The sequence below is a fragment of the Alligator mississippiensis genome, chromosome 3 (genome assembly GCF_030867095.1).
Source record: "Alligator mississippiensis isolate rAllMis1 chromosome 3, rAllMis1, whole genome shotgun sequence".
In the NCBI taxonomy this organism is placed as follows: Eukaryota; Metazoa; Chordata; order Crocodylia; family Alligatoridae; genus Alligator; species Alligator mississippiensis.
The window spans coordinates 148,045,119-148,067,783 of record NC_081826.1 but is presented as its reverse complement, the minus strand read 5'-3'; the positions used below and the strand labels follow the sequence as shown (position 1 = coordinate 148,067,783).

Genomic DNA, 22,665 nt, shown 5'->3' with positions numbered 1-22,665 from the left:
CAAAGGGGCAGTAGACTGAGGCCACTTGCCTATTTCATGGGTGCTCTGGGACAGCTTTTAGAAGGAAACTGTTTCAGACTGCTACCAACATGAGTCAGCTTGAAAGCAGTGTCCTAAGAAAAGACACTGGATTCTGGTTCCCAGAGGCCAACCTGTTCTGCTCTGCACACACAGCACTTAATAGCAGATTAAGAAGAATGGTTGGGAAGGTTAGCCTCAATTAAATACCATTAATTACCTCACCTAATGCATGGCAGCCCATCCAGAGCTGGGAAAAAGCTTCCAGGACTTACACTAACTCAATTGGCATTGACAACCGAGTCAGAATACAAACAGCACCGAGCTCTAGCCTGCCACTCAGGATCCATATTAAAGGAGACTCTTTCTTACTTGCTGGAAACATGTTTGTTTCAAGCCCTCATCAAAAATCCCCCACCAATAGGAATTATGCATGTGAAAATGTATTTACCTCGATGCACTATCCCGGGATCGACGGATCCATCTTGCTACCATTTGTTCTATTCTACAAGATTTGCGTGACTGAAATGAGTTGGTCTCCAAATCTTCCATTTACCTGAAGAAGAGAGAGATTAATTTTCTTAAATCATGATAACTTGCAAGAACCAAGGCAGCAGGAAGGCTAACTTGCCCCCTACCAGCTCTGGTTACCAGAGTGGGATTGGTTGTCCATAGCCTAACTAACCCAGCTGCCTCCAGTTGCCTTCATGGGCATGGCTAGCTGCTTATAAGCTGAGACTCTCCTAGTGCCCAGTAGGCTACTCAACAGGACAATTGTCTCTGTCTAGCTTTGGGCTTCTGGACCTTGTTCTTAGTTCCCAGTCCCTGCCTGTTTAAACTTAGTTTCCTGTTCCTTGGGCCTTGTTTTTTGGTTTCCTGCTTCCTGGCTTCACCCTTGTTCCTGGTTTCTGCCTGTTGGTTCCTGACTCCACTCCAGAACCTCTTCTTCTGACACCTGGCTCCTTGTTCATGACTCGAGCTTGGTGATTGCCCATGTCCCAGTCCCTTACAGCTATAGCTGGAGCTGCCTGCTCCAGACCCTTTGGCTACTGACTCTGGTCTGCATCCTCACTTCCAGCTCTTGATTCCCATTGCTCGAGGCTCTATTGCAGTGACCACCCACATCCCAGTACAGAGCTCAATCCCCTGATCTGCCTGCTCCTGATCCTTTAGGTGCGACTCTTGCTTCCTGACCTTATCTGTTCTCGATCCACTGTGTCGTGGACCCAGGCTGAGGTCAAGCCCTGACTAATCGCATTCTGATTGTACCCCTGACAATAACAAACTTATTATAGTGCCAGACTGGGTAGGACCAGCCATCCAGCTATACTAGGATCCCCTTCTCTGACAGGAGCCAGTACCAGGTACAAGGGTCCTTAAACTTTGAGGAAGGCAGTTACAGGATAATCCCACCATGGGGGAGTTCATTCCTAGTCCTTATCTGCTTCACCATATAAGTGTTGCTATCTCTTATAAAGAAAGTTTGTTTATATGAAAGAGTGAGTGCAGTAAAGTTTCTTTCCCAAGACTTTTCAGTTAGTGGGCTAGAATCTGGGAGCTTTTGCACATCTGTACATTTTGCAAAATAATGTTGTGGAATGGAATTATTCCACCCCAATTCTGTCTGTCCCTGAAGGTGTCTGCACTGCAGGATGGGTAAAGAGTGTGCCAGGAAGAGACATGGGGTACATAGTCTCTACGTTTGTCCTCACGGAAACTTCACTGCCTCATTTCTAGGATTAGTGCATGCAGAATACAAGTGGGTGGGTGGGTTGTGCCAGGGAGCACTGCTCTGGGATGCACTGTGGAAGTAATATGGACAGACTCTTTGTGGGAACAGGAAGCTGAACCCAATGTACAAGTAGATGCCCATTTGCGAACCATGTTCTCTAGGAGGCAGAATATGGGCACTCTCAGTTTTATCACAAAGCTTACTGTTTCTGTTAATTCTCTTCCTAAAAGCCCCTGGCTTTTGGATTCCTGTGAAGAGGTTAAAGTCTCACCTTTCATTTAAAAAAAAAAGTTTTGAAGTCTCCTGGTAGCAGAGAAAAGCCCCAAAACATAAGAGCTCCAACACCAGAGAACATGTGAAAAAAAACCAACAGTTAGTATTTTTCAAATCTCATGATTGTGGGTGGCCCCCACTCATTAATTATTGGATGCTTGGGGTCAGCCATGCCACAAATGTATTTTTAAACAGGGCTATTATCAGCAGAATCATAGAAAATTAGGGTTGGAAGGAGGTCATCTAGTCCAACCCACTGATCAAAGCAGGGCCACCCCCAGCTATATCATTCCAGCTAGGTCTTAAAAATCATGAATGTTGGAGATTCCACAGCCTCTCTGGGTAGCCTGTTCTAGTGCTTTGCCACCCTTCTTGTGAGATTTTTTTCATAATATCTAACCTAAACTTGCCTTGCTCAAATGCTTTTTAGCAGTCGTCCATGCTCAAATACTTTTTAATATAATGGCACATGTTAAATTACCCTGCTTAAACTCACTCCTGGGTGCCTAGATGGGACAAAGAGGAATAAGGACTAACAGAAGGACTGATAACCTAGAAAGCTTCCTACAGCTCTGAACTCTTACCTTTCCCTCCTCAGCTCTCCCTTTACCTGTGTGAATTTTATTAGGATGGTTATTGACTGCCAGTTATTGGCTCCTCAGCACAGAAACTGATTCTGGGTGAGTTGTTGTATCCATCTCCCTTGGTATCAACATCTGTAGCACAAAAAGAGAAGAGCAAGCTGAGCCTGTGGTCACATTGTAGAAGGGAACCTTTCCACTGCTTTCAGGGAACTCAAATCCCGCTTCTAAGTACTGAGTTCAGCTAATGCTCCTGGAAGCTGCAAAAACACACAGGTCTGACCCCACCACAGTTATTAGTTTGAATTCAGAGAAAGCCTCACATACAGTAGAGAAAGAAGTGTGAGGCTGCTGGTAACCTCTGAATCATTACAGCAACTGCCACTGGGGGGACCCTGGATTTCTGGCACGCTGCATGGCCAATTAAAACAGCCACATTAGGCACAGGGCCCTGGCATCTGTTCCACTGCAGCAGGTCACCCATGTGATATCATCTGACTCTCCTCTGACCTCCCCTCTCTGGACTGGAGTGATTTGACCATTTGGAGTGACCTCCCCTACATCCCCACCTAAGCTGGGTGCCCCATACAATTCTCAGGGTGCTCCTGCAGAGTCACTCCCCTGCATTTGGCCAGTGGTCCACAGTTCCATTTCTTCCACCAGGTCTGCACCTGTGGTGCTGAAATAGCGGGGACTCAAACTTACTGGGCCCAGTAGCCATGCTTAGGAGAAGGCAAAAGGAAACAAGGGCATTCTGGTAGAGAAGGCTACAGTCTCACGGAAAGATGGTACCTTGCTTCCCCCTTCCTGTTCTCAAGCCCCAGAAAGGGGTAGGCCACTGTCTTCTGTTAGTGCTGAGTAGAAGGGAGTAAGTCTTCAATGGGAACATTTTGGGGTGGGTGACAGCAAGGTCCAGAAGGCAGTTCCAGCTGCCTCGGGAAGAGGAATGTGCAGGGCAGCGAGCAGCTGCATTCTCTGTCTGTGACAGAGATTTCCGCTTGGATTAAATGTAGCCATAGAAATTCTATGGAGATTAACAACTGATGGTGCATGTGTGAGCAGCAATATATCCATGATAGGAGAAACAGCCCTAAAAGTGTCATCAGCAAGCTAAATTCCACACTGACAAGACCGGATAAAATGTACCTCTGTCTGCTAATCCTAGGGTTATAGAAACGGGGCTGTTTAGATTAACCACCAGAGTGGGCAACTAAAACCAGAATCTCATCGAGCATATTCTGATTCAAAACCCTAAATTTCAATATCCTGGAGGTGGGACCTAACCTCTAACGGCAGCTCTAAATCTCTAGCACTAGGTTTTGTTATACTTGGTTACTGGGCAAGCATTTTGTATTCAGCTGTATTACAATCTTAATAGTTTGTAATTGCAGTGTTGAAAAATTATGAAGTCCCATGATGCATCCTAACCATGTAGCTGTCTCATTTTACTATGTAATTACAATAAATGGAACCAACAGCCAGACTGCATTAGCAATTTCAAGCAATAAAAGAATAATACATACATGTGTGGTTTTGCTGGAAGAACCGCCTTCAACCGCTGTGGTTGTATCATGGTTTAGGGAAACTGTGCCTAGCTCATAACAAAGTAGTTATCTAGAGTCTGATTTGTTTGAAAAGTGAACAGACTTCAGTGTAGAAAAAACAAGGCATCCAAAAAGACACTCACCTAAAAATCACCTCTATTTGTGCCAGTTACTTAAGCAGTCTTAGGCAAATTAATATTATGGTCCCTTTTAACAGCTCCAGTTCCCTTCTCTAAAGGTCAGTGATACACTTTTTCAGCTCAACTTAACTTTCATTTGTACTGTTTAAAAGAAATTTTGCTACCTAAAAATTGCTACACAACAAATCTAGTGCTTGTGTCTAAAGACATAAAGCTCCTGGTTTTACTGGCAAAACTAGTACGTTTTTAGCCTACTTAGTCCTGTTGAGCTAACAAGCTATAAAGCGGGAAGGTACAGTCAGTCCTGGCTAAAGCATCATTAATTGAATTCCACATAGAGAGACTTTTATTTCTAGGGATAATGCATGAGCCAGCTTGACTTTCAGATCCCAAACAGAGTGTGCAAGTCTATCATTATAACATCTGCCACATTGTATTTGTTAATTTACAGGTAAAAATGTATTTTCTAAGACCAGCAATGTATTATATCCTGCTCTAGTTACTGCTCTGAGCCAACTCATGCTTCAACACTGGAAAAAGTTGCAGCTACAACTGCATCCTGACTAGGCTGAATTAATGTGGCATTTCAAGCTACACAAGGGGAAACAGAATCTAGCCTTTTAAAATGAGAGGATGGGAAAGTTGCCAGGAAAGATGTATGAAACATTTGCTCTGAAACCAGGCAAAATTCTAGTGGTCCTGGAAGCAATGTGAAACTCATAGATGACCCTTGTGCTGGATCAGGAACTCATCCCATCAAGAACCCCATCACCACACCAGATTGATGCTTTCCTCACCCCTATTCATTCACATTTTCTTCTGTAGAAAACGGGCGAGGCTGAGGGCCTCCAATGCTTTCCCTCCTGGCAACCCCCAGCGAATGGAGGCTGGTTCTTCTTCCCTTCCCAAACCCCTCCTGTTCCTTCATGGTCACACAGCACAAAGGGGTAGCAAACCCCTTTGTCAACAGGTGGTTTGGTAAGCCTGTTCTGGGCTGGCCTGTCGTTCATATGCAGCATGCTGTGAAATTGCTCCTCCAGGCTCACAACTGCTGGTCCCCCTGCCTCTGGGCAAGGTCCCCTGAGCCTCTGGTGGAATGAGGTGTGCTAGCTGCTATACAGCCACTCTTGAAATGAACCAGATCTTGTGGCATGGAAAGTTTATTAACTCTCCATACCCTCCTTGACCATGCGAGGATAGGGCAGCTGAGTGGATGGAAAGCATGTGCCGCCGTTCAGTATTTAAGAAAACTACCTACCTGGGAAGCAGTTAAAAGCCACGAATCTGTGCTATAGAAGATGGTCTGTGGTGTGCTTGCTCGCTATATAGGACAAGTTTGTTCTCTTTCAGTGTATTTTACACTTGGTGCCTGCTGCTTCTGGACTAGGAGCCTGCTGGGGCATTACAATACCTTGTGAGAAGAACAGCTACAAGGATCACTTTCCCGGATCAGGGCTTTGACCACATCACTGTTCTCTGTGCAGCCCTCTACTGACTTCCATTCTCCATCATATCAAAAAAAACTTCTCACCTCCCATGGCTGACTCCCCCTGACCCCATCTCCCATACCCCTGGAAACATGAACCCTGGCTCTGACCAGCCAGTGGAGCCTGGCTGCCTTGACTACTTGCTAAAGGTTCCAACAAACCCCTTCCAGCCACTTGCCCTGCTACCTCTCACACTTGGGCAAGCTCCCTGTGACTATCACAAAGCTATCTCAGTGGTCTCCTTGAAGCCCTCTGCTGTTGTGCCTACTGCAAAATGGCTCCAGCTGTTGGCCTATGGAGCCTGCAACCTCTCACACTAAACCAAGTCTGCCTGGTGTTGCCCCTGTATTGCCTTTCATTTCTTACTCAGACTGCAATGTCTTTGGGGCAGAGATCACCATTTTTGTTCTATGTTTGTTCATAAGCCCCTGACGCCATGGGGTCCTGATCCTTAATTGGGGCTCCTTGGCACCACATTGCAAATAAGCGAGTAAATAATATGGTACCTTCCACAAGCATGCACAGGGCTCCAATGGCCCCACCTCTAGGTTTCTTGGGACATTTAGCTGACGACAGACACTATCATTGAAGCTGCAGAGCATGCAGCCTGTTGGAAGACTGTTTGGTCTGTACAGGATTCCAACTAGCAGGAAACAGGTCCAACTGCTTCAATCATTTAAGGATGAATGCACAATATATTTTAAGAGGTGGTCAAGCCAGAAGGGACCATTATGAACACCTCATCTCAGTGCTGACTGGGCCTTGAGCCCTGTCAAATTTGTTGCTTTTCTTAAAGCTCCACCTCTCAGAGTCATGTGAGTTCAGTGGAATCTCACTGGCCATTTAAATGGAAAGAGAGGGGGATCTGGGTCTGCTGCTAAAAGGAACAGACACATTCCATCCTGGCAGGCTAGAGGAAATGAAAAGGAAACAAAAGCTAGGGTGAGGTGGCCAGAGAGCATCCTTGTATTCACTTTACAAGCTGTAGTTCAGAACCCCACTGCATGTGGGGCTAGCAGGGACAGTTCTCTCCCAGAAAGCACAGGCCCCCTGCTTACTCCATTGCACTCATGGATTTTACAAGGAGGGAGCTGCTCACGGCTGGGCCCAGGAGCTGTGCTCCATGCCCCTGGCCCAGACTCTTGCCCCGCCAGTCCTGCCAGTGCTAATGGCTGTACCCACTGCCTGTAGTAGAGACAGAGCAGGAGCTGCAGGCCCCAGTGACACTACATAGATCTGTTACCAGGTTTGGATGGACACAGCAGGATGCAATGAGCTTTACAGCTGTTCTTCCCTGATTGAAGCCTGGAGATGCCTGGCAGGAAGGAGTTGAAGGTCATTTTTTGCCTAGCCCCTTGTTAGGCTTCCCAAAGGAGTGCGAGGTGAGGGGCAGGGACTACCACAAATCTTCTCTGTAGGACCACCCTGGGTAGCTACCAGTTCAGAGAGTCTCGATCACAGCTCTGGAGGGAGTGAAAGTGATGCACAGTATGATTCGCTCTACATGTTACAGGTATTGTGCAATTAACTGGTTAATTGCACTATTACTTTAAGACCACCTACACATGTCAAGTGCTTATCGCACAATAAAAAGCTCCAACCAGCTAGAAAGTTAGACCTTGAAAAGGTGCACTAACTGTATAGCTGTTTGCTATCGAGCTTTAATTTGCATGTGTTGCAGACTCTCCCCTGTGGCTGGGAGCCACCTCAGCTGACAGGTCTCCTAGCTGCAGGGATGCACCATGCCCAGTGTGAAATCCCCAGGCCCTGTGAATTGGGGCAGCCATGATCACACCACTGAACCCCAGGAATTGCAAAAGCTGTGACCCCTCAGGCCTGGGATTTCATGCAACCTTGACCCTGGGAGATAGCAGCTGCTGTAAACCGCAGCCCTGGGGAGTTGCCTGGGGCATCCCTGTGGCTGGGAGCCCCTCAACTCTGGTTTCTTCCTGCACCATAATAATAAGACATGATAGGATCTAATGCACGATCCCACAGTCGCACCTCTTGCCATGCATGTGTGGCATAGCAGGAGGTGCAATTACATGAATCCTGCATTAGGATCCATAGTGCCTGTATCTGTATGTGTAGAGGGGACCTGAGCCACAGCAAGCCCTGCATGGATAAGTACATCTCCTTTGACAGGCTAGTTGCAGCCTTGCCCTGTTCCCCAACCTGAGCCTCCCATATCACAGTCCAGCAAAAGGAGTGGGGTCTGCACAGAAACATCCAATTAGCTTTTGGCCCCTCTGCACTGTAGGCACAGACGGAAGTGACAATTTTCGCCCAATCTGGTCCTTGAAAGTGTTCTACAGTTGCGACCAAAGGGAAGTGCACAGCTGCAGAGCACTTTAAAAGGGCCTGATCCTGTGACACTCTTGGGAGGGGGCTCCAATTCACACACCCCACCCTCCAGTGCTGACTGAAAAAAACCCAGACCAAACTCCCTCTGCTCCCTTCCCCACCTCCCAGTCTGAAGATAGAGCAGGGTCTAGGAGGGCAGGGAAGTGGGGGGTGGCTGGGAGGGGAGAGCAGTTGCAGACTTTCTGCAGCTTCAAACTGAAGCTGAATCCTGGCACCCAATAGCATCATATTTAGACTCCTGGTGGCCCCGGGCGAACTTTTAGTATCAGGCCCCGCTTTGCCAGAGATAATGATAATACTAATTTTAAAATTACCATTTTCAGGTCCCTTTTCTGCCTGGGCCCTGGGCTGCCACCCGGTTCACCCGTGCCTGTGTCCAGCCCTGGTAACAGAAGCAAACATTTGTTGGGTCCGGGGGATTGTTGCAACTCATAGTGCTTCCTGCGAAGTGCTCCGAGTTACAGCAGGGAGCTGCACTTCTGTCTGTACCTTGCGTTCTTCTCTTAAGATACAATGGATTTGAAGCTTAGGCCCCATTTTGCCCCCAGTTACACCAGTGCAGCTGCCTCTCCGTGGGTGTAACAGGGAGCAGAATGTAGCCCTTTCAGTCTAATTTTGCGGTTGAGCCTGCATGCGTGTCACTAAGAAGCTTGGCTCTCCTGGGATCCTAATACTCAAAGATGCTTAAATACTATTTAAAGAAAGAATGACGAATTCTCCCTGGGTGTTTGTTATCAGAGGGCAAGGGAGCTCTACACAGCTGATTAAACAGTTGCTGGGGTCTCATGGAAGACTCGGATGCTGCAGTACTTCTAAACCATGTTTGGCCAACATCAGACCCTGATGGGAGGGTGGGAAGGGGCTACAATCCACAGGTAAAGTCTGAAGGATGAGCCCTGTTTCTCACAATGTCTATTTGAGAGTGGGGAGCAGCTCCTAGGAGCCCTAAAAGAGTAGCACATCTGTCAGTCTCTAGCTAGGAAGTCACAGAGGTTTTGAGAGCCCCTTCACCCCAACCCCTTCTGTCCACTGGCAGGGAGAAGCAAAATCCCATTCTTTACCCCCATCAACATTCTGGATGCTTGTGGGAAGCTCCTAACCTCCTGAAAGCTTGTGGGGATTGGGAAACCCTCCACAATTCTATCTTCTTCCTCTGTGTTCTGGTTGCTGGGATGGTGAATGAGGTTATAAATACGTTGCCCCTGCCACAAATCACCATCGCAGGGGTGGGGTGGGGAAGACACTGTCTGCCCTTTGGCCACTGCTCCCACTTCAGTCTTGAGTCTTCTTCTTCTCCCTTCCCCAGGGTGGAGGGTGCAAAATGAGGAAGAATTGGACAGCGGCAGACACACTGATGCTGGCTGCTGGCTCAGGCAGACTCCTCAAAGGCAGGGCACATTCAGGCTCTATTTACATTTGTGGCTGGCTGGAAATTTTCCTGGTGAATATATGTCTGTTGGATTCATCATCAAATGGAACTTTTTTGATAAGATTAAAATCGAATGGGAATTGAACAAAGCAAATTGGTTGCCCAGACATTATTAGTTTTTTTTTTAATTTATTTCATAGGAAATTTCCAAGTTTCTTGCTTTTGGTCCACTTGGGAATTGAAAACAAAGTCTGAAACATTGGATTTTTCCACCCAATGAAAATTCCAGGTTTCAAACAGCTGAATTCTCATGAAAAGGGATAGAAACAATTGTAAATTAGACCTTGGCTTCTGTATTAGTCTCCTGCTAGAAATGACCAGTGGCAAGTAGGGTGTAGAAATGATCAAGTCCTGCTTATCAGTGTGTTTTCTGCTGCTTTATGGAATGATTTGTTTTCTGGTTTTCTGTTACTTAGATCTAAAAATGTGACTTTTCTCTTTAAGGAGTTTGTCACAAGTCAATATCTGAACAAGCCCCAGCTGTTCACAAGCTTCCTGCTACTCCCCTGGCCCCCAAGCTGTAAACACTGAAGCATATGCTCAACTTTGCCATACACGAGTCAAGCTGAGGTTGTGTAGGCTTGCAGAACTAGGGCAATGGGTTTTAGTAGCTAGTGACCTCAATGGCATTATGTAAAAGAATGACGCCTGAGACTGCACAACAGTATCCCACTGGAGAAGGGGAGACAGAAAGTAGTGAAACATAGCAGAACTCAGTGAGATGTTTTATCAGGTTGTGACATGAAGGGCCTGTGAGCCCTCCCACAAAGCACACCTAACCCCTTGGCCTCATTCCATGTATACCATGCCCCAGAAATGAGGCAATGCCTTAGAGCAGCCCTGAGCGTGTGCTAGACAGAGCCTGAGCGTGTGCTGCATGCATGCTCCAGGCTGCTCTGAGGTGGATATATCAGCAGGTGCAATGCAGGAGCCAGCAGACAGGTGCACTCCATGGAGTGGATCTTGGTATCTAAAATGGTTTCTCCACCACTAATGGTGGGAGAGACATTTTTTAGATTCAAATCTGATTCTGTCCCCGTTACTGATATGTGTAGACGTATAAAGACAGTGGGGCTACTAAGGTGAACATAGGTCTGTAGGATAAAGCCTCTAGATCAGTGATTCTCAATCAGGGTGCTGCAGCACCCCAAGGTACTATAAAATTCTTTTGAAAGCGCCATGCAATATTAGCACCATTAGGTGCAAAAACCTATAAGAGTCCCCAAAATAAACACAGAGAGATTTCAAACAGGAATCCATTGTGTCAAAAGCATTTTGACCTGTTGTGATCTGTTGAGTTCTTTGCAACAGAAGAAAGTATTTGTGTATTCAAGAAATGAGTAAAAGCTAATAGCTAGCATTTTCTGAGGAGTGCTTTGAGTCTAATGGGGGTGCCTTGAATCCAAAAAGACTAAGAACAACTAAACTAATTCCTACAGGAGAACATATGGCCTACACGATAAGATCCTGGCCTGGTACTTAGAAGATCTAGGTTCTATTCCCAGCTCTGCCACTGGCCTGTTGAGTGCCCTTGGGCAGGCCTCTTTCCCTTCTTTGCACCTCGGCTTCCTATTTGTAAAATGGAGAGTGATACTGACTTCCTTTGTAAAGCGCTCTCCAGTTTAGACATTGGGGAGGTAGCTATTATACTGGGAGGTAGCTATTATACCATTTTTGACTCATGAATTGTCTCCAACACCCTGGCTTCTAGCACAACTTGCCTGGCACTTCAGAGACTTCTACATATACTTCCCCAGTGTTGCCTGCTGTGCTCGAGAAGAAGCACTGAATTTCTTCCTACATGTTTGGCCTTTCTTCGAGGTAGGCTGTGAAATGTGTTTACCTCCTTCCTGGTCGCAAAGAAGGGTCACTTTCCCATATGGTGACCAGATACTGATTTGTTTTCCTTCTTCTTGGATTACAGCTACCACATAATGTTCTCTGCTCATTGGCTCATTATTATTTGAAATAAATAATTAAAAGCAAACACATTTTGTTGTGTGTATGTTTTATACACCCCCATATATAACTCTTGTTGCCAGAGTAGAAGATGCTGAATTTCTATGAGGCTTTCAAGAATAGCATATCTGATATTGGTGCTACTTACGCTTGTTGTTACTTTTCTATGCTACAAGTTTGTTCAAGTTTTATTGATACAGAGCAGGGGTCAGCTACCTACAGCCCATGGCATGGATCTAGCCCACAGCACCACTGTATCTGGATAGGGCTTTGATAGCATTTAGAATTGGGGGTGCTTCAGCTACCGGCACTCTCCCTGTGACTGTCCCTGTGATGGAGACAAGTGATGGTGGTGGAGGCCAGGTCCTAGTAGTCCCTGCCTGTACGCCCACCTCTGACTCAGGGGAAGTAATTCTGGCTCTCAGCTGGAAACGGCTCCCTACCCCTGACACAGACCATTAATAATCAGGAAAGAAAAAAGGGAGAGAAAAAAAGATGTGAAAGAAAAAAATCAGGCCCATGTCAGCCTTTTTTGGTAACTTCTGCAGAAAATATAGTACTCCAGTCATAAAATTAACTTCCTCTTTACCCAGATTGACCTTCCTGGAAACCGGAACTAGCAAACTGCAAGCAACTTTGTGGAAACAGACTCTCATTGGATCCTAGGTTATGGGGAAAGCTTTTGCATTTAAAACAAAAAATAAAGGCCCTGGTAGATTTGTAATGTACAATTACAATTCATGTAATAATAGTTAAGAGAGTTCTCAATCAAACCCAGGGTCCTCAGTTGTCTGCTAGAAACAGAGCCAAACCCTGAAAAGCTCTGAAAATAATTCCCATTCCAGGAGAATGGGAAAGATGCCAGATGCAGTGGTGTAATACCCACAGAAACACTGCACTTCAAGAAAAACAGTAACACTGAAAAGTCCTCAAAGTAAATTCATTTAAATATAATGTTATGGTTATGTAAATACCATGTAATTATTGTACCTGCCCTGACATCACTTGCATACTGCACAGCCAGCATAGACAAGTCAAAAGCACTGTACTGGAGCTCAAGCTGCATATTGTGACTGGTGCATTTTAAAAAGTAATTACCATTTATGCTTTAATGTACCTGATGTGGGGTAAGTTTAATAGCATGCAATCAGTATGGAAGACATCAAGTCATCTTAAGTGTTTTGTGGTGGTGAGCTATATATGAAGGCAGCCTTAATTTCCAGAAGCACCATCTTTTTTTCTGGATGAATCTATTCCAGGATGCAGTGGCTCTGTGTGGAACCCAGAATAAATCCTACAGGGAAATTCTCCATACCACAGCATAATCAGCAAGGATCCTGGTTTTCTCTGATTAAAAAAAAAAATCCCCAATTTTCAGAGTAAAAAAACAACCCCCAAATCCACATTTTCCTGTGATTAAAATGACACACCACTAATACACACACACACACACACACACACAAATGTGGATGTTGGGTTTCTTTTTAAATCTGAAAATTGGGGATTTTTTTTTAACAGAGAAAACCAGGATCCCTGGTGATCAGGAGGGTGATTAGGACCTCATAACCACTGCTGCTGCAGGTTCCAACAAGAAAAGTCCCGTGTGAATCATGGCTGCTTTGCCTGTCCTTGTTACAGAAACAGACACCTCTTCTCTCTCTCCAGAGGGTGAAGCAAAACAGCACCATCACAAAAGGTGGTGCCATGTGTTGGTCCTGGTCTCTCTACACTGGCTCTGACGGATCCCACCACTGAGTAACCAGGTTGCGAGACCATTGCTGCTCAGGAACCATTGGTGGCAGGCCTGATAATTGGTCAGATCTGGGGTAAATGCTTGTGGTTATCTTCTGTCATTATTTATAATCTTCTGTCATTATAATTTATAATGTGCACTGCTTTTCTGTGATATGATTAAATGTGCTGGCAGGTAAACAAGGCACCAGAGAGAACACAGCCAACCAGCCAGAAAAGCCCTTGTGGTACAGCAATGCTCTGCTCAAGAAATGACCATAAGACCAGCTCTTTCATACAGGAGACTCCAAGATTTTCCTGGAGGGAAGGATGGGACCATAGTGGTCCCTGCATTAGATTAGGAGGTCTCAACTCAAGTCTGCTCTGCCACAGACTTCCCATGGAACCACGAGCAAAACTTACTTAGCCTCTCTGTGCCCCAGTTCCCCACTTGCAAGACAGAGGGTGCATCTACATGTTCATTAATGCACTTTAGGTAATGCACATTAGATCTAGTACCTCCATTGTGAGGTACTAGAAAAATGTGCATTAGCCTATTTTAATGCACATTAGCTAAAGATCACATTTTTGTGATGCTTTAATGTGCATTAAAAGAGGCTATGCAGCATTTCCCAACCTTTTCTGTCCCACAGCACACTTACACGGCCTTTTTCATCCCACAGCATACCGGGGGGTGGGGGATAGTGAGTGGCCAGACACAGAGTGGGGGGGCAGGTAATTGGGTATCAGTGAGGAGCTGGCTGGGGCGTGGTGATGGTGCAGGGTGGCGGTGGCGGCACTGGCTGTAGCTATGCCCCACTGGGAGCCATGCCCCCCTACGGGCACAGCTGGACATGTCCGATGGCACGCCAGTGTGTCATGGCACACAGGTTGGGAAACGCTGGGCTAATGCTCACTAAAGTGCATGTGTAGGTGCAACCAGAGACATTAGCATTGTTCTACCTCACAGAGCCATTAAGAGGAGAAACAAATTGAAAACAGCGTGACACTTGCATATGGCAGAGAGACATAACAGGTTAAGCACTTCAAAATACTTTTGGGCTTCTGGTCTCCTAGTTCGTGGGAGGAGTGCACTCCAGGAGAACAGAGGCAGACTACCCAGGAACATGCTCATGAACAGTCTGTCCCATGCTCCCCCTTCCCACAGTGGTGTGGGGGTGGGTGAGAGAAAGGAGCAGAGCACTGTGGGATGCTGGAGGACCCAGCCCTCCCTTGTCATGCTCTGCAGGGGGTGCATATTTAACAGGAAGTGCTTCATTTTGAAATGTTTCCTGATAGTCATTTTATACAGGTTTATTTTAGGAGCGCTTCCTGTTTCTGGAGCACTTTAAAAGCTCTTGAAGAGTTTCAAATATTATATCTGTCCAGTGCCATACTGGAGTAATGTGAGCCACAGGAGTACCTAAGATCGTAAGGGCAGAAGGGACCTCTCTTATCATCTAGTTTGACCTCCCTGTAAAAACCCAGGTCAGCGAGTGGCAGCTACACAAATAATTACAATAAACATAACTATGGCTATGACACTTCATTTGACTGATGATACCCAACAGAGTGCATTGTTGCAAAATAATCACTATGCTGCATTAAGTGCATGCTCCTCGAGAGGCCCCACAGAGTATAGCACGCTAATGGGTATTGATCTACAGCTTGGTCTTTCCAGAATTTTTCTGGGGTCAAAAGGCAGGCCAGCTGCTCTCTGTTTATAGTGCAAACATTCAGGCCAAGATCCTGCAAACACCAGCCCATGCCAGTAATTTTATGCATACTGAACTCTGCCAAGGGTTAAATGGGACTGCTCACACGTGCAACTGTTTGCAAGACCAGAATCCAGTCTCTTTTTAATACACTGATCATTTTGTCCCCAGCTAGACATTACTGATGCAGAGTTACCAAACTCAGTCTGAGTAACCCTAGCATAACCGACGGGCAGAGAGAAATAAGTGGACAAGCTGTGAAGTGGCTGTACTTCACTATAATTCTGCCTTCAGGCTTGGAGTGGGATATTCAGTTCAGCACACTGGCTTTCTTAAATACACCATCATCATAGTATCATAGTGCTTAGGGTCAGAAGGGACCTAAACAGGTCATCAGGACCAACACCCTGCCCCAGGCAGGAATGGGTGGCAGGGTCATATCACCCCAGCCAAATATCTGTCCAGAAGCCAGGCAGCTCGAGCACCATTTACTAAGTGTCACAATGAGTCTACAGATGGGTCTGAAGAGACTGCTAGGTACAAATTGGAAAGGATAAAAAAAATCGGAACCCCTAGCTCTGAGTCTCACAACAAGAGCACACTGCAACTCTCGGGTCAGCACAACACAGCCCAGCCCAAGACAGAACCATTATCTCTCACTCAGTCTGCCATCTGGGAATAGACCTCCCATGCTCTGCAGCTCTACACACTGCATTTCCTTTCCAGCCTTTCACTGTGCTGTAATTTCTCCTTTTATTTTTGCTGGAAGATAAGAGAGGAGAGAGGGAGGCACAAAAACTCCCACCCTGCAAACATGTACACATATCAGAACTTATGAGGCTGTCAAGAGGCTCCCAATACTTCCTGGTTTCTCAGAGCTCCAGCTCCTGAAGTCAGGTTATTGCCTGGGAACCTCAGCTTTCATTTTGTTTGAGTTTATCAAAAAAGGCTTGAATATGCAGCTCTCAAAAGGCCTCACCACAAGAACACCAAAAAGAGCAACTCCAAATTCATTCCTTTTCATGGGTGACTGGTGCCACATGAGTCAGTGACGGGGGGTGGGGGTGGGGTGTCCCCCCGCAGCCGATCACACTGACTGGGAAGCATGAGTGGTGCTCCTGAAAGCAGCCACAGCGCTCCCAGAAGTGGCAGCGATGCTTCACCTGGTGCCCGCACTCCCTGGCTGGCACTCGCAGGGGGTGCACCGGTGCTCCCGCCTGCCCCCCCTACCTGTCGCCTAAGCAGGGAGTGCTGGCTCTCAGGGGGTGCACATGCACCCCCATGCACCCCCTACGTGTCGCCAGTGTTACTTTTAAAATGCCATGATATCCCAGGCTCTGGCTCATTTCAGAGCACTGGGATTACACCATGTATCTGCTTCACTGGAAAACAACTTTTCCAGTTGAAGTCAACAGGAGTACTCGTGCTTCCAGTCTAAGCAGGTGTGCGAGTCTTGGCAGAATCAGGGCTAGATCAGTAGTAAAGTCAGGAATTGAGAATACACAGGCTGGAAAACCCCAGATGTCTGCTTTAAATATTAAACAGCACTTCTCCAACACTTAGTTCCTTGGGACAGGACCCACATTCCCCTCCATCATGTACAGCACTGGGCAATCTGTCAACAATTCATACAGTGCTGTTGTGAGACTAGACACAGCCAATTCTGATTGCACGTTGCTTTCTTGGGCTTTACTTTTGGCAGGGGAAATATAGCTGCAATTTCATTGGAAAGGGCACTCTGCTAACAGGCGAAGAATCAATAGACCCTCCTGAGTCTAGCAGCCCATCGGTTCAGGCAGGGGCATATCAGGCTAGTTTCTGTAGCCGATGGCACACAAGGGAATGATGTGGCCAGCATTACATCTGACTGTCTTTGATTCCCCATCACCTGAATGACTGGGTGACCGTAGCCATCTTTGACAGAAATCCAGAGCAGAGCTCGAACTCCTGGCTCTGGAGCTGTAATAAGGTACACTGATTGCTCTACCACCCTGCTGCCAACTGAACAAACTACAGGGGGTTCATTCTTTAGGTGCAAGATGTTGAGTTTTGTTGGGGAAAGTGCTAAGGAGCGTTGAGGAAATGTGTCAATAAGACAAAACTGTTACACAGGATGGCATGCTCCTTGGATTCTTCAAGGTGATGCAGGTGACAGCATGGGACAAGCAGCAACCTGCCTGGTTATAAGTAATGCCATTGGGTCCCCAACTATGTAACGCCCACTTAATTCAATGTGCCACCTCTGGAAGGTGGTGAGGGTGGGGCTTTCCAGACATTCACACAAGGTACCTGTCAGATGCTTCAAGCATTTCTGCTGCAGCAGATAGCCCTGTGAGCTTGAAGCTGGGAAGGTCTGGGCGCACACACACACAGCCTTAACCAATAGGCAAGTAAGTCTAAGGCTCTATCTTCACACTTGGCAAGGGCATCAAGGCCTATTAGGCCTCATCACTCCTCATCTTCCAGAGTGCAGACAAGTTCTAGTCCCTCCCAAGCTCACCCAGAAAGAAACTGAACCTGCAACTCTTGTTTCCCAGCACAATGCTTTAACTGCCAGGCCGTAGGCCATTGCCTGTCTTTCAATCCCATGTTTGTCTAGCACTTAGCACAGACAGATCCTGACCCAGGACCTAGAGCTTCTGGGTTCCACAATAAAAATAATAGTCTTTACAGGACCTTCAGCAACATGGTTGGAAACAGAGCAGCAGGTCTGCTAGCTAAAACCGAGCACATTAAGGATCCCATGACCTTTATGATGCACTTCCCAGTAGGGTTGCCAACCCTCCCAGATTGGCTAGGAGTCTACTTGAATTGGCATTGATCACTTGGTGGGTATTGAAAGCAATCCGGGAGATTGATATGGTGAACAGGTTGAACAGTACAATTAATGACATGCTGGAAAAAAAATCTCCTGGAATAGCTGTAGTCAGGGTTGGAAATCTCACTTCCCAATGGAAGTCATACAAAGCCCTTTAGGAGGCAGCAGTTTTCCTTACATCCCATTCGCCCTTCCCTTCAACACCAACCCAGGCATGAAATCCCAGACATCCAAACAGAGAGATACAAATCACCCAAAGGCCCTTCACATTCTCCAGGAGTAGGCTGCCTGGAATAATTACTGACACAGTCAGTGCTTTTGCCTCAGCCCAGGGAGGCACCAGTGAGCCTTTTGCACAGCACTGTTAGCACTGGAACAATGCTGCTGGGCTGATGCCCACCTTGGCCATGCTGTCACCAGGGACATGCAAGTTATTGTTTGGAAACAAGTGGTCTGCGACACAGGCCTCACACAGCAGGTCATTTTCCTTTGGCTTGGCACCTCTGTTGCCTTGCCCGAACAGAACATCTCTGTCCCTGTCCATTGCCTTGGTGTATGAGATAAGGTAGCCACCTTATCTCAATGGACCGAGGCAATGGACAGGGACAGAGATTTTCTGTTTACATCGCTGAGTCCCCTGCCTGCTAATGGATAGCTTGTTTCTTCATCACTGCCTGGGAATGGAAGGGAAGAACCACTTGCCCCCACCGTTGACAATCCCAGAACAAAAGCATGAGGTAATTCCCCAAACACAGCAGCCCACGTGATGCTGAAACCCACACTGAGCTGGCTGAGTTGACTATAGCTGTGCCTGCACCAGCAAGGGGACTCAAGGGGTCTCCTGTCCTCCTCAGTGAATGGTATCCGTGTAACATAGCCACATTTCTTTACACTTGCTTAGCTTAGCACCTTGCAGTGTCTAGGGTATTTATGTTTACACCCCCTCTGGGAGGCAGGGCACTACTATTACCACTGTGGTGGCAATAGGAACCAAGGCACAGAGAAACTAATTTAAGGCATTTAGCCTGCCCCAAGAATTAAAATCCTCAGAAGCTACATTTATCTGCCTCCAAACCCAAAGACAACTACATTGCACAGGCACTTATGTCTTCACATGTAAAATCCCTGGGTGCTTAAAGCACTGCCAGTGTTTATGTCCACAAGCCACCCAGGGTCTAGCTCACATCTAAGCCTGTTGGGATCCACAGACTCATTGTCCCTCTGCTTATCCCATCTGCAGGGCCTGACCTGGCACTCAGGCTTACAGCATGCCTACTGGGCTAGCTCCCTTTCCTCTTGGATGGAGGCCATCACTCCTCTCCCTGCTTTCTTCAAGTGGCTTGGTGGTTAGGCATCTGAGCAGGATGTTAGAGGCATGGGTTCAATTCCATTCTCTGCCAGATGGGGCCTGACCCTACACTGTCTGCTCAAGAGAGCATCCAAGTGCTGGGGTACACAGCAGTAGTGGCAGGGGCACTCTTGTGCCACTCTATACAGAAGAGCCATCCACTGCTCCAAAGAAAGTGAGTGGAGTGTGGGGGATTTTGCCTTCCTCCGTAGTAGGGGGCATGCTTCTCTTCCTTGAATCTTTCAAGTGTATTTTAACAAACTACTTTTGTCCTTAGTGGAAAGATATTGCTAGTGTCCTTGTTCCCCTGTTTTACCTGTAGCAGGTTAAGGTGTTCTTGGTGTTTTGAGGCACTGTACTTGGTAGTTCGGCAACAAGGCTGCTTGTGGATTTTTAAGAACAGGTTACACACACACTTGTATATGATAGTTTAATTAGGGATGATAGAAAAGAAGTTGGACTAGATGACCTCCTAAGGTCCCGTCCAGCCCTATTTTTCTATGACTGTATACCACTCTCCAGCCAGTGCTTGGGATACTCACCTGTCCTTGCTTCACCAAATGCTTAAAGTAAAACATTCAGTGCAACCAGGACTGGAACTTAGGTTTCCCCACATCAGGTGAGCTTGCTACTGCCAGGCCATGGTGCTTGCTTGGTGTTTCTCTATAATTGCATGAGAATTTATTATTCTACACATGGTGAGAACAGTTCCCACAAGAAGGAATATGCCGCATAGCGCCAGATAACCTGGAAGATAAGGCAGCCTCCTCAGAAGAGATGGGGGAGGTGTGGCTCCACATCCTCTTCAGGCAGAGGAGGGACCAGAACCCAGATCTCCTATACCCTGGGAGAGTGCTGACCGCTGAGATATTGGATAAGGGATGGAGGGGGGCCACTGGCACCACTATGAGTCATGTTCTGCAAGGCAGGAAAGGACTGAGGCACCTAACTACAGGTGAGGGGTTTGGGCTGTGAATCCTGAATGGACAGAAGTGCCTCCTGGAAGGCTACGTCCTGAATGAGGCAGAGAAATAAGACCCATCCTTCTCCAGTATTTCATGAGTGGCTCCCAGTCTACGTGTTAGCTTCGCACAGTCCCTTTCTGAGGCCCCTAGCTTATGGACCTAGCTATGCTCTGTGGATTTCATGAGCCAACTAGAAGTGAGGCACCATGACTGCAGGCACTACACCTATTACATCAAGGGTGTCAAAGTATGGCCCACAGAGCCCTATAATCTGGCCTGCAGTGCTGCATAGGGGTCTTGAACTGGTGTGTTGCATGCAGCACATGCTGGCCCTGGCCCTGGCCCTGGCCCTGGCCCTGGCCCTGTTTGGTGCATGTGATGTGCAGAGCCCATCTGGCACAGGCTGCATGTGGCACGGTGGCTGGGGCTGGAGTTGCATCTGGTGCATGCCCTGCACACTGGATCCAGGGCTGGTCTGGATCAGACCCACAGACCAGTTCCAAGTGCAGGGCCAATCAGGCATCATGTGGGATCAGGGCTGGTGTGTGCTACATGTGGTGTGTGCACCTGAAGCTGGTGCACATACTGCAAGCAGCACACAGTGCTGGTCCACACGTGCACCAGATCAGCTCTGTGGGTTGGCTCCGACACACAGGGCTGGTCTGTGGACCCAATTCAGTCTGCAATCCAGCCCTATGCCGCTTACCTGGCCAGAGGAGTTTGCCATACCTGTACTACATCCTTCCACACTTAACCAAACATGACTTGCTCAAGGACAAGCCGTGAGTCTGGAGAGGCAGCCAACTGCACCCACATCTCCTGCTTTTTTGGACTAGTGCCCTCCTCGTGAAGCCATATCAAATGTCCCATATGCCCCTTCCCCTGTTTGCCACGCCAGCCAGTGTCTACTGTACCTAATTCCAGTGATCTTGTAACTACATGGGGTGGGTGGAGGTGACATCTACTAAGGCTGAATTAAAGGCTCTTTAGAGCCCGGTCCTCCCACTTACCACAAAAGAGAAGCCCTGATCCAACAGGGGCACCCTCTTCAAAGGGAGAAGGCACACTTTATTTTTTGATGACCCCATTGGCGATGCATAGGGGGTGCATGTGGGTGCATGTGCACCCCCTGAGCTTGGTGGTGCACCCCCTGCAAAAAGGGGGCCACTCGCCATCCTTCGCCCCCCGCCGACAGCGCTGCAGCTGCCTGCGGGAGCTCACCGCTGCCACGCTCCTACCGCCAACAGCGCTGCCACCACCTGCGAGAGCTCGCTGTGCCCCCGCAGCCTCTGGGGGCATGTGGCATTCATGGATGACCCCACTTTCTGGTCTTCACTGGCTAGGGATAGAAATTACACATAAATCGGTTTAAGTGCCAACAGCGTGGACGGCGGCTGAGGGTGGTGCCCACTCACTGCCCACCGCTTGCCACCCCCCTCTCTGCCGCTGACACTGCTGCGACCGCCTGTGGGTGGTCCCTACTTAGACCGTCTTTGCCACCAACGTCACCACAGCTGCCTGTGGGTGGTCCCTGCTCACCGACACCACACCACCAACATCGCTGCCTGCGGGTGGACGTCATGCCCCGAGCCTCAAGAGACATGCATTGTTCATGCCCATCCCTCTCCTTCATAGCCAGAGCACTGCTCCAGCTGGCTGAGAAAAGGGTGGGGGTGGGGAACCCTGCTCTGGAGTGCTGCTGGGTCTGCCTGGAAAGGGGGCAGCAGCCATTGCCAGGCATCCGCAGCCCCCCAGCCCCTCACTGCTCCAGTGGCAGGAGCAGGGGTGGGTCCAGACCCTGGCAGTGTGAGGGGTTTAATTCCCCCATTGCAGAAGGAGGCAGCACAGGCACCAATAGGCTCCACTCATGCACCCAGGGCCTCGACAGATAGATGCCAGTAGCCTGAGGGGAAGGGGGTGGATTTAATCACCCCACTGCAGGCAGCAGCAGCAGTTTGCAGGAGGGCTCCCCCTCCCTCTCTCAGCAGTGGTGGCAGAGCAAACTATCATGGCAGGCAGAGGTGAAGCACCTGTCATCTGCTGCCTGCTCACAGCAGTGCCAGGTGCTCAGGGTGGGTGCTGCAGGCCAGGGGCATGGGCAGCAGTGCGGGGACGCAATAGATTGCTGCAGCCCACTTTGGCCAGGCCCCACAGCCCAAGGGTGTAGGCAGCAACTCTCCCTCTCATGGCAGTGAAGTGAACCATTGTGGCAGGTGGAGGCAAGGCACCTGCCACCTGTCACCTCCTTGTGGCAGTGCCAGGCACTCGGGGTGGGCTGCCATGGGCCAGTCGCTGCCTACACCCCTAGGCTGCAGGGCTGGGCTGGGCTGGACTAGGCAATCCATTGTCTCCTCATGCCGCTGCCCATGCCCCTGGCCCACAGCAGCCTGCCCCAAAGGGTCTGGCGCCACCGCGAGCAGGCAACAGGTAACAGGTGCTTAACTTCTGCCCGCCGCGATAGTTCGCTCCACCACTGCTGCTGGAAGAGGAAGGGGATCAGGGAATTGTAGCAGTTACAGTCCGCCTGCGTACTGAGGCCCCCCATGTGGGGCTGGAGGCAG

At 48.2% G+C, this 22,665-nt stretch overlaps 1 protein-coding gene across 2 annotated transcripts in view; it reads right to left on the bottom strand.

Annotated features, from left to right (window-relative positions):
• FRMPD1 (FERM and PDZ domain containing 1) overlaps positions 1-22,665 on the bottom strand; it is a 77,135-nt gene that overhangs the window by 34,925 nt on the left and 19,545 nt on the right. For both annotated transcript variants that reach the window (XM_059724509.1, XM_014610325.3), the window contains one exon: positions 470-574. In XM_059724509.1, coding sequence (XP_059580492.1) covers positions 470-570 — 101 coding nt within the window. In that variant the 5' untranslated portion in view covers positions 571-574. The remainder of the gene's footprint in view (positions 1-469; positions 575-22,665) is intronic.